Source organism: Mya arenaria, chromosome 13 (assembly GCF_026914265.1).
Source record: "Mya arenaria isolate MELC-2E11 chromosome 13, ASM2691426v1".
In the NCBI taxonomy this organism is placed as follows: domain Eukaryota; kingdom Metazoa; phylum Mollusca; class Bivalvia; order Myida; family Myidae; genus Mya; species Mya arenaria.
Window position 1 is genome coordinate 14,215,765 of NC_069134.1, and position 13,748 is coordinate 14,229,512.

Here is a 13,748-nt window from a genome sequence, read left to right on the forward strand (position 1 = left end):
TCGGTTTCTGTCAGCCGTGTAAGGTTGCCGGGAAAAGGGCACAGACAGAATATAACCCTGGTCAGAGCTTCCCTAATGTTCGCCAATGTATCACGTTTCTCCTGGAAGAATGTTAGTATTTAAAGTTGTTAGGCCGGGGATGGAACCTTCGAGTCATTGGTTGACAGTCAAGTATCTTAACACTAGACCAGCAACAATTCAAATATACATTAATTATATGATTGTATACTCAAGTAGTAGCATACGCACTGATACGTTGAGTGTGCTTTGTTTTTGAGATACCGACAATAAACCATCATATTTTTATAAATGGGTAACATAGTAACTTAATGTTAAAACTATTCACAAAAAGAAATCAACACTCCCCCGTTGGGGTATGGAAAAATCATTCATGTTTTACCTAAATCCTGCAAAAAAAACGTGCTTTTAAAATTTGAGGGTCTGCGTACTGAATAATCTCTTAGTACCGCATCCAACCTCTTGAGTCACAATTACTTCTTGTTCCGGATAAGGGGTGCGTTTGTTGGGAGGGGGGGGGGGGGTCTTGACTCATTGTTCCCTATGGTTGACCAGATTCACTATCCCCCTCAAAGAATGCAACAATTATATTTCTTTAAACACACTATGCCATCTGTACTTTAAAATGTATAAATCATTCATTAGCAAAACAGTGCCTGCTCACTCCAAATGATAACATACTACAAACATACTCATATGGAACTACGTACAGGGATACGCTAACTAGGAAGGTGTCATCACATACACAACATCGACTACGTAAAGGGACACGCAAACAAGCTATGTGTCATCAGTTACAAATCAGGAACTACGTTCAAGGACACACCCACTCACTCTAGTTGTTATAGCATACACATAAGGAACTATGTACAGGGATACACCCGCTCGCCAGATGTTATAACATACACCCGCTCGCTAGATGTTATAGCATACACATAAGGAACTATGTACAGGGACACACTCGCTCGCTAGTTGTTATAGCATACACACAAGGAACTACGTACAGGGACACATCCGCTTGCTAGATGTTATAGAATACACATAAGGACTACATACAGGGACACACCCGCTCGCTAGATGTTATAGCATAGACACAAGGAACTATGTACAGAGACACACCCGATTGCTAGATGTTATAGAATACACATAAGGAACTACGTACAGGACACACCCGCTCGCCAGATGTTATAGCATACACCCGCTCGCTAGATGTTATAGCATACACATAAGGAACTACGTACAGGACCCGCTCGCTCGCTAGTTATATAGCATACACATAAGGAATTACGTACAGGGCCCGCTCGCTCGCTAGTTATATAGCATACACACAAGGAACTACGTACAGGGACAGACCCGCTTGCTAGATGTTATAGAATACACATAAGGACTACATACAAGGACACACCCGCTCGCTAGATGTTATAGCATACACACAAGGAACTATGTACAGGGACAAACTCGCTCGCTAGGTGTTAAAGCATACACATAAGGAACTATGTACAGGGACACACTCGCTTGCTAGATGTTATAGCATACACACAAGGAACTACGTACAGGGAGATACCCGCTCGCTAGTTGTTATGGCATCACATAAGGAACTACGTACGGGGACACACCCGCTCGTCAGATATTATAGCATACTCAAAAAGAACTACGTACAGGGATACACCCGCTCGCTAGATGTTATAGAATACACATAAGGACTACATACAAGGACACACCCGCTCGCTAGATGTTATAGCATACACACAAGGAACTATGTACAGGGACAAACTCGCTCGCTAGGTGTTATAGCATACACATAAGGAACTATGTACAGGGACACACTCGCTTGCTAGATGTAATAGCATACACACAAGGAACTACGTACAGGGAGACACCCGCTCGCTAGTTGTTATGGCATCACATAAGGAACTACGTACGGGGACACACCCGCTCGTCAGATATTATAGCATACTCAAAAAGAACTACGTACAGGGATACACCCGCTCGCTAGATGTTATAGAATACACATAAGGACTACATACAAGGACACACCCGCTCGCTAGATGTTATAGCATACACACAAGGAACTATGTACAGGGACAAACTCGCTCGCTAGGTGTTATAGCATACACATAAGGAACTATGTACAGGGACACACTCGCTTGCTAGATGTTATAGCATACACACAAGGAACTACGTACAGGGAGACACCCGCTCGCTAGTTGTTATGGCATCACATAAGGAACTACGTACGGGGACACACCCGCTCGTCAGATATTATAGCATACTCAAAAAGAACTACGTACAGGGATACACCCGCTCGCTAGATGTTATAGCATACACACAAGGAACTACGTACAGGGACACACCCGCTCGCCAGATAATATACATACACATAAGTAACTACGTACAGGTACACACAAGGAACTACGTACAGGGACACATCCGCTCGCTAGATGTTACAGTATGCACACAAGAAACTACTTACACCCGCTCGCCAGATTATATAGCATACAAATAAAGAACTACGTACAGAGACATACCCGCTCGCTTGTTGTAACAGCATACACACAAGGAACTACGTACAAGGACACACCCGCTCGCTAATTGTTATAGCATACACATAAGGAACTACGTACAGGGACACACCCGCTCGCTAGATGTTATAGCATACACACAAGGAACTACGTACAGGGACACACCCGCTCGCCAGATGTTATAGCATACACAAAAGGAACTACGTACACCCCCTCGCAAGATAATATAGCATACACATAAAGAACAACGTACAGGACACACCCGCTCGCTAGATGTTATAGCATACACATAAAGAACTACGTACAGGACACACCCGCTCGCAAGATAATATAGCATACAAATAAAGAACTATGTACAGGGACACACCCGCTCGCTTGTTGTAACAGCATACACACAAGAAACTACGTACAAGGACACACCCGCTCGTTATTGTTATAGCATACACATAAAGAACTACGTACAGGGACACACCCGCTCGCCAGATGTTATAGCATACACACAAGGAACTACGTTCAGGGAAACACCGGCTTGTTAGATGTTATAGCATACATAATTATAAGGAACTACTTACACCCGCTCGCAAGATAATATAGTATACACATAAAGAACTACGTACAGGACACAGCCGCTCGATAGATGTTATAGCATACACATAAGGAACTACGTACACCCGCTCGCAAGATAATATACATACATAAGTAACTACGTACAGGACACACCCGCTCTCTAGTTGTTATAGCATACACTTGAGGAACTAAGTACAGGGACACACCCGCTTGCTAGATGTTATAGCATACATATGAGGAAATACGTACAGGGACACACCCTCTCGCTAGATGTTATAGCATACACACAAGGAGCTATGTACAGGGACATACTCGCTCGCTAGATGTTATAGCATACACATAAAGAACTATATACAGGGACACACTCGCTTGCTATATGTTATAGCATACACACAAGAAACTACGTACAGGGAGACACCCGCTCGCTAGTTGTTATGGCATCACATAAGGAACTACGTACAGGGACACACCCGCTCGTCAGATGTTATAGCATACTCAAAAAGAACTACGTACAGGGACACACCCGCTCGCTAGATGTTATAGCATACACATAAGGAACTACGTACAGGGACACACCCGCTCGCCAGATAATATACATACACATAAGTAACTACGTACAGGTACACACAAGGAACTACGTACAGGGACACATCCGCTCGCTAGATGTTACAGTATGCACACAAGAAACTACTTACACCCGCTCGCCAGATTATACAGCATACAAATAAAGAACTACGTACAGAGACACACCCGCTCGCTTGTTGTAACAGCATACACACAAGGAACTATGTACAAGGACAAACCCGCTCGCTAATTGTTATAGCATACACATAAGGAACTACGTACAGGGACACACCCGCTCGCCAGATGTTATAGCATACACACAAGGAACTACGTACAGGGACACACCCGCTCGCCAGATGTTATAGCATACACATAAGGAACTACGTACACCCGCTCGCAAGATAATATAGCATACACATAAAGAACAACGTACAGGACACTACCGCTCGCTAGATGTTATAGCATACACATAAAGAACTACGTACAGGACACACCCGCTCGCAAGATAATATAGCATACAAATAAAAAACTACGACCAGGGACACACCCGCTCGCTTGTTGTAACAGCATACACACAAGAAACTACGTACAAGGACACACCCGCTCGCTAATTGTTATAGCATACACATAAGGAACTACGTACAGGGACACACCCGCTTGCTAGATGTTATAGCATACACACAAGGACCTACGTACAGGGAGACACCCGCTCGCTAGTTGTTATGGCATCACATAAGGAACTACGTACAGGGACACACCCGCTCGTCAGATGTTATAGCATACTCAAAAAGAACTACGTACAGGGACACACCCGCTCGCTAGATGTTATAGCATACAAATAAGGAACTACGTACAGGGACACAACCGCTCGCCAGATAATATACATACACATAAGTAACTACGTACAGGTACACACAAGGAACTACGTACAGGGACACATCCGCTCGCTAGATGTTACAGTATGCACACAAGAAACTACTTACACCCGCTCGCCAGATTATATAGCATACAAATAAAGAACTACGTACAGAGACACACCCGCTCGCTTGTTGTAACAGCATACACACAAGAAACTACGTACAAGGACACACCCGCTCGCTAATTGTTATAGCATACACATAAGGAACTACGTACAGGGACACACCCGCTCGCCAGATGTTATAGCATACACTTAAGGAACTATGTACAGGGACACACCCGCTCGCTAGATGTTATAGCATACACAAAAGGAACTACGTACACCCGCTCGCAATATAACATATCATACACATAAAGAACAACGTACAGGACACACCCGCTCGCTAGATGTTATGGCATACACATAAAGAACTACGTACAGGGACACACCCGCTCGCTTGTTGTAACAGTATACACACAAGAAACTACGTACAAGGACACAGCCGCTCGCTAATTGTTATAGCATACACATAAGGAACTACGTACAGGGACACACCCGCTCGCCAGATGTTATAGCATACACACAAGGAACTACGTACAGGGACACACCGGCTTGTAAGATGTTATAGCATACATATAAGGAACTACGTACACCCGCTCGCAAGATAATATAGCATACACATAAAGAACTACGTACAGGACGCAGCCGCTCGATAGATGTTATAGCATACACATAAGGAACTACGTACACCCGCTCGCAAGATAATATAGCATACACATAAAGAACTACGTACAGGACACACCCGCTCTCTAGTTGTTATAGCATACACTTAAGGAACTACGTACAGGGACACACCCGCTTGCTAGATGTTATAGCATACATATAAGGAAATACGTACAGGGACACACCCTCTCGCTAGATGTTATAGCATACACACAAGGAGCTATGTACAGGGACATACTCGCTCGCTAGATGTTATAGCATACACATAAGGAACTATGTACAGGGATACACTCGCTCGCTAGATGTTATAGCATACACACAAGGAACTATGTACAGGGACACACTCGCTCGCTAGATGTTATAGCATACACATAAGGAACTACGTACAGGGACACACCCGCTCGCTAGATGTTTTAGCATACGCCAAGGAACTACGTACAGGGACGCACTCACTCGCTAGATGTTATAGCATACAAATAAGGAACTACGTACAGGGACACAACCACTCGTTACACATACAAAACATAACAACTCTCGACGATTTTCCTTATAGAACAACACTCAACCGAAATTGAACTTCTTTCAGTACAAAAGTGAATACCACTGCATGAGCTGTAGCAAGTAATGAAGCATTTGTTATATGACGTAAAATATATGTTACGTGTCCAGTGTTTCTTCAAGGGGAACCGTTCTGGCTTCTCGGCATAACCGAATTTTCTGTCCGCTGGTTGTATCTGTATCCTTGTTGTTAGAATTTATTTCTAATATATGGTCAGCATGTAAACACTTAGAGGAATAAAAAGTAATAAATCAAGGCTTAAGGCATTGTGTACTGTCTCTGGTAGCATGTGTTCCAAGTTTCATGACAATATCTTGATCGGACCGATTGTACTGTCTCCGGTAGCATGTGTTCCAAGTTTCATGACAATACAGTCGAACCTCGCTATGTCGACGTCGGATAAGTCGACTTTCCGGTTATGTCGACTTTTTTTCCTCGCCCGAATTTATTCCTTCTTATTTTATAACAAAAAAATCTGTTTGTGTCGATTTTTTTATCTCGACTTTTTCGCTATGTCGACCTCGTTTTTCAGTCCCAGTGGTCGAATTTCACACATTTCCTGTGTTCTTTATGTCGAACAGTAGATCGAGACGTAGGTGTGAAAATATTCATGACGGTTTGCGGCATGTCGCAAAATATCGTGCGTGTCAATATAACAAACTGTCATAATTGGGGGATACCAAAATGTACTTTGTAAGTGCGAATAATTAAAGTTGTTTGTTTATGTATTTAATTATCGAGACATTTAGTGCTCAAGCTCTTTGGTATTGTAATTAACATGAACATTTAATTGATTAGATATCAATCCCGAATGCGAACAGAAAGAATAACTTCAAAATGCCAAATGTTAGTTCCACTGCTCTGGTCGACCAATTCAGAAAAGGACCCGGTATAAATCTTACAATGTACACATGTATGCAATTCTGGTTTTATATGTGTTTTTGTGTGATCCATAAACGTAAAAGAAAGAAAATTGACACAAATAATTCTTCTTTTGTTTCACTTTATTTTTCAATAATAAGTTTGCTGTTTTCACGACGAAAATATTTAACAAGACCGTTCAATTGTGGATGTAAACATCGTACAATCCAACTCAAACGTGTTGGGGTTGGTGATATTTTTTGTAATTCGGATAAGTCGACTTTTCGTTATGTCGACTTTTTTCACTAGGTCCCGAAAAAGTCGACATAACGAGGTTCGACTGTATCTTGATCGGACCGATTGTACTGTCTCTGGTAGCATGTGTTCCAAGTTTCATGACAATATCTTGATCGGACCGATTGTACTGTCTCTGGTAGCATGTGTTCCAAGTTTCATGACAATATCTTGATCGGACCGATTGTTCTGTCTCTGGTAGCATGTGTTCCAAGTTTCATGACAATATCTTGATCGGACCGATTGTACTGTCTCTGGTAGCATGTGTTCCAAGTTTCATGACAATATCTTGATCGGACCGATTGTTCTGTCTCTGGTAGCATGTGTTCCAAGTTTCATGACAATATCTTGATCGGACCGATGTTTAAAGCTTTGAACGACGACGATTATGACACCAAGGCTATGACGTTTATGACAATACGTCGATTTATTTCTTTGGAAAAAACTAAAAGTGTCCCTAATGCTTTAAAATTAATTCACACCAAAGTTCGCAAATAACTCCTCGTAGTATTTGCTATTCGTCTTCATTATGACTATGTTGACATTTAATCAGTGCCAGTGAAGTTAACAGAAAATGTTATTGTATTGCATCATTAAATGCATTTGCATAAGTCAATTTGCTGTTGTTGATTGTGTGTGTGTGTGTTTTTGTTTACTTCTGGAAGTAATTACGCAAAAACTTGTATGGGGCGAAAGTAATCAGAACTAAAATGTATTCATGACATGGTACAAAATAAATTCGAAATGATTTTTAAACGATTGCTCTCCTTTAGAATAATTCATTAAATAAACTCTGTTTTAGCAAACCTTAATTATTTCCAGCAGCACGTGCCGTAAATTTCTGCTAACAAGAAACATGAGCTCTGTTATTAAAGGAGCACACTGCTGATGCAAACGAGGGTTTATTGTTTTTATTTTAATGCATAATCGTGCTTGACTCGTTTGACTTACTTTAATGATTAAACAAAATAGGTTATTAGTGTAGCTGTACCTAAGTAATAACTTATTACTTAGGTACAGGTAAACAAATATAAGCCTTTATACATGGATTTTTTTGTATTTGATATCTACGTAGCCACATATTTCCCACAAATTTTGTTTTGATTCTGTTAAACACGATAATGCATTGACATTTAAAAACATGCTTCAACCTATATTGTGCGCCTTTACGGTGGATTCAAATGTAATCTAAGTACAAAATAAATTAGCTATATGAACACTGAAGTAAGTAAACCAAGAATCGTTAATAAAAAGAGGTGAGTGTTTACCGACCAGAATTAACTTTAGGCATATGTTGCATTGATAGTCGAAATGTGTAGAGAAAATAACTGATTTCTTTTCAACTCCTGCGGGGTCTTATTTTACAACATTTCACCTGAACATGTCTAATGTTCGACACAATATGTCTGCATTTAAATCTTAGTGATTTACCATTATTTATGTATTTTGTGTAAGAAGTAAGTTTTGTATCTTTAAATGTATGATCCTTATTTTAACATGTGCGTAAGTCTTTGAAAAAACAACAACTGCCAAACGTTACCCCAGCTAACATGAAAGGGAGAGGGGCCATTTGATTTGCTCAACTCTGATTGCTAGAACTGTTTGGGCGAAAATGTATATGGCTTTCGTATAGGACCTGGCTTTTACACGAAAATACAAGGCAAAGACAGTTTTGTCTAGATTATTGTTGTGTTTTGTTTCATAACGTGGTTTGGATCGTATAGTTCTAGAATGCTCAAATATTGATGGAACAGATTGTAAACATAGTATGTTTTTATTAATGAACCATATAGGAGGAAGCATGTAGTATTTTTACATACCGATATCCAACACTTCAAAAAACAAAAACAGAGAAAAAAAGAATTATTGTCACAGCGTAACCAAACCTATAACTGCAAACCCAGTCTGAGATTCCTGTCACACTGCATCATTTAGTTTAATATATTCTTGACAAAAGGACCTTGATGAAGGAAAAGGAAATTTCTGAACAAAAGAAAGCCTTTGATCTTGAAAATCATGAAAAAATGAAATAGGTTAGAGCTGTATAATTTTTTTGAAAATAATATTTCAGCCATATCTCCGTCAAATAAGAAACAATGCGCAAAAATAAGATGGAAAGTATCAGTCGCACCATGGCCACCACTGGTGTCCCCCATGGTTCCATTCTTGGTCCAGTATTATTACGTGAAAAGGCGTAAACCATTCGGCATAAAATAACTTGAAATATAGAATATTGGTTGAGTTCCATAATATGTCCATCGCTTGACACCATTCGTCAGAGTTCGGTGACCGCAGAAAGTAACTGACGGCATACAAGATAATGCAGCAGAAACAACCTGGTTAGTCAAGGGTAAAATCTTTACATTAATCAATTGGTTGGCTGATGCTTGGCTGACGGTGGTAACTTAAATAGTTTACACATCTTGTTGAGAGCTACAGATGAAATACATGAAATGAAACGGAACTCATCAAGGGCGAAAACATATCGTCACCTTAGTGTAAGATGCTTGTAACTAAATATAGAAATAGAAGGCGTTAGCACCCTCTTGTGCTAAGCCTTCGATGTACACGTTTATTATCACAACAATGTATTTGCAAATTTTGCAGTCATATTAAGAGCTTTTCCATACACATTGGAGGAAATACGGAATAATCAAATTGGTTATTGGTGCCGTTTTTTGTCGTTTTGGCGTGTTGGAGCGTGTTGGGTCCCGTCAACATCTATACTCCCCAAAACGACGAATATTGGCGCTCGTACGTATGATAATGACATAGACAAACATGCCAACACGCAGGATATACAAACGCTTCATATATGTGGCGTCATCATTTTTTTAAGTCCCTTATAACAGGATCAAACCAATCTCACTATGTTTGTTTTTGTGATATACTGCGTAATATATTTTCATTTCGAAGATTTCTCAAAATAAATGATTCACAATAAACCATTTTTTTGTAAAATCAAGTTTAAGAACTTATTTGGCTAAATGCATAATTTACCATTTTAATACGTGGCAAAGAATATGATAATAACTTCTAGCATACGTGATGATCGTTTTTAGAGTATTTATGGTCGGCGCTGTGAGGTCAAAGTCATACCGGTACATTTCAAGGGACTAGTATTACTTGTAGTTAACTTTTAACTCCCAATTCTTCTCGTTGTTATTGGATCTACTCGTGGCTTTTAATCAGGGATAATATCTCCAAGATTTCTCGGGACTGTTAACAAAATTAATTGTATCAATATGTGTTTAAATTGTACGGGTATATACGATGGTCATCCGTAAAGTTTGCGGACTAATGTATTTTCTAACGCATCACTTGAAGGAAAAAGGTAACCTTTGGTACACTAATGACTAACAGAACTTTCATCCAACCGATTGTTGTTTAACCAGACCCTTTAATACCAGATACTGTGACTTTGTTCGGCTAGTGTCCATGCACAGATAGCAATGGTTTGGAAATAAGACAAACAGTTTTCATTGGGATCATAGAACTGGCTAAAACTCGTTACAATGCAGTCCTTTCACTGATCATGTAAATAAAGTAACTCCGATCGTATTGCCCTGCCTTGGTTTCGTTTGTGCTGTACCTTCTTTGTGACAATACGTCTCAGTGCCTAGTAGGTGTTAGTAGTGCTAAACCGCATAACTAATATGAAAAGTCTTCTTTCAGTGATATGAGTTGTTTTAAACGAGTCGCGCCAAACCTAAAACTAATACAGGCTCTAGAAACTTCAAATGTCAATTTGATACTTCAACCAAACTTAGGAAATTAAATCAAATATAATCAAAGACATTGCAAATCTTTCGTCATCTTTTAAAATCCTAAAATATGTCAGATCTTATCTTTACCAACTTACCGGTTCCGGTCTGGAGAGACTTGGGTGGTTGCGCCGGATGTTCCTAAGGTGTTGGTCGAGCAGCATCCACTCGCCGCGCGTGCACAGGAACACCACGCGGTCGTTGTCATGGCGACCACTCGGGTTGGAGCTGGACCCAACGGAGGTGGCTGTGGATGTAGATTCGCACGTGTAGTCGACCTTTTCGTGCTTGTCATGTTTACTATTCACGGAGCTTTCTTCGTCATGTACACTAGAGAGCTTTCTGAGGTCTGGTTTTGATTCATGATCTTTTTCCTTTTTTGAGTGACTTTTGTGTTTCTTTGGCACATCAAGTGGGACGCTGTCAAGAGACGCCGATGAGTTTTTGTTCGCCGGGTTGGCGTATAGTCCCGGGCCCACCGTCATTGCGGGTTTATCTTCTTTTTCCGAAGACACGTCGCTGACGTCAATCTTTGGTATTACGCTCACGTTTGGTATTAATATATTATCATTACTATCACTAGTTTTTAATTCCATTTTAATTTTTAGATAGAAACATGACACTCATTTATATCTCATTCTATTTCATCCATACATCTAAGTGAATAACACTTCCACAAATACAACATAACTTTTTATATACATTCACTTCTAACTAAACCGCAACGAAACAGTTATATAATATAGTACCGCCTTATTCTCTGAAAAACGCATTTTCTTAATTGTATGAACACTGACATAGCGTATTTACCAATTTATCCACATAAAGTGATTGAAATAATCTAACATATCCTTTATGCTGAAAAAATCATATAAACCAAATATGGGACAATAAATGCACATCATGTCAGACAAGCACCGAGAGAGAAATCAAGTCCTTAAGTCATTGGTCCATCGGAAAACACCAAAACGCTATGGAAACAGCGCTGCTTCCCAATAACGACGTGTTCCTGATTCATGCTGATGGTTTCATTTCAAAACAAGTAGGGTATAAGAACGTTTCCTTTCATATTCTCTTTAAAGTAAAGCTCTTTTAGGAAAGCAATGTTTTCAATGTTTTTGAATTACAAATTATTAAATTTATTTAAATGTCGACGTCGTTGTCTGTTTAGTATGTACGTAAAAATGATAAATGGTGTCAATTCAATACCGACTTTGACCCACGTCTTAAATTTTAAAACAAACAATAAAAAACAGGCAGAATAACTTCAGAATCTGCATAACCATGTCAATCTTTATATCAGAAAAGTAACAGCGAAATATCCCATCCACACTTTTTGACATCAGGTTTGGTGACATCCAGAAATGTGTCAGTTTTATGAATAAAGGTTCCATGAATAAGAGACAACATGAACAGTTCATATGCATGTTGAGTATTTATTTTCCCTGTTTGTACAGGATGGCCGAGCGATTGTTTCAATATCGAGGTTACACAACATCAGCAGATACGGTGAGAACGGACAGATACGGCGGCACATGGGCTCTGATAATTCTGTTGACAAAGGGTATGTTGTGGGTAGCGAGGAAGCCCTAATTACCCTGTGCTCAGGGACTCGAGGGCTAATACGCTCGCTAAATCTATTAAGGGTGGGACTTATATCCGTTTAATAATCTTGGTGGGACAGATTTTGAATTCGGTCAGCATGATTACAATGCCTAAACATTGAAGGGAGTTTAAATATAGATTTTAAAAACTTCTGAACTTGAAACGACGGTAATTAACTACCATCATAATTTGACTTATATAATTCATAAGTCTTTGTAAGTGTAAATATTCATCAGTAATCTATACAAGAGTAATTCGTAAAATTAGAAAGAAAGACAGACATTTTTTTCTAAGAGATTTTGAAACAATATCTGGATAAAAGTAAAGTAATAGCAATGGTTCTTCTGACGTTTCTTTTACCCAGGATCGTATTTGTATGACAATGGCGAAGATCGGATTTAATGCGTTCTAATTAGCTTTAACTCCACAAAAAAGGCACGGTAATGGCAGGTCATGTATATAAGGCCAGAAAGGACAGCATTCACTCAGAGGCACAGGTATGGCAGGCCAAAGAGGATGACATTCACCCAAAGGCACATGTATGGCAGGGTCGAAAGGACGGCAACAACACAAAGGCACATGCACGGCAGGTCAGAAAGGATGGCATCCGCGCTAAGGCACATGTATGACAGGCCAGAAAGGATGGCATCCACGCTAAGGCACATGTATGACAGGCCAGAAAGGATGGCATCCGCGCTAAGGCACATGTATGACAGGCCAGAAAGGATGGCATCCACACAAAGGCACATGTATGGCAGGTCAGAAAGGATGGCGTCCACACAAAGGCACATGTATGGCAGGCCAGAAAGGACGGCATCCACACAAAGGCACATGTATGGCAGGCCAGAAAGGATGGCATCCACACAAAGGCATATGCATGACAGGCCAGAAAGGATGGCATCCACACAAAGGCACATGTATGGCAGGCCAGAAAGGACAGCATCCACACAAAGGCATATGTATGACAGGCCAGAAAGGATGGCATCCACACAAAGGCACGTGAACGGCAGGTCAGAAAGGATGGCATCCGCACTAAGGCACATGTACGGCAGGCCAGAAAGGACAGCATCCACACAAAGGCACATGCACGGCAGGGTCGAAAGGACGGCATCCACATAAAGGCACATGAATGGCAGGGCCGAAAGGATGGCATCCACACAAAGGCACATGCACGGCAGGGTCGAAAGGACGGCATCCACACAAAGGCACGTGAACGGCAGGGCCGAAAGGACGGCATCCACACAATGGCACATGTATGGCAGGTCAGAAAGAACGGCATCCACACAAAGGCACATGTATGGCAGAGTCGAAAGGACGGCATCCACACAAAGGCACGTGAACGGCAGGCCAGAAAGGATGGCATCCACACAAAG

The 13,748-nt window shown here is 40.6% G+C and overlaps 1 protein-coding gene across 1 annotated transcript in view; it reads right to left on the reverse strand.

The window, feature by feature from the left end:
* Positions 1 to 11,366, reverse strand: part of LOC128215050 (serine/threonine-protein phosphatase 6 regulatory ankyrin repeat subunit B-like) — a 56,006-nt gene extending 44,640 nt beyond the window's left edge. The window contains exon 1 of the mRNA XM_052921780.1: positions 10,869 to 11,366. Coding sequence (XP_052777740.1) covers positions 10,869 to 11,366 — 498 coding nt within the window. The remainder of the gene's footprint in view (positions 1 to 10,868) is intronic.
* Between the last annotated feature and the right edge of the window lie 2,382 nt (positions 11,367 to 13,748).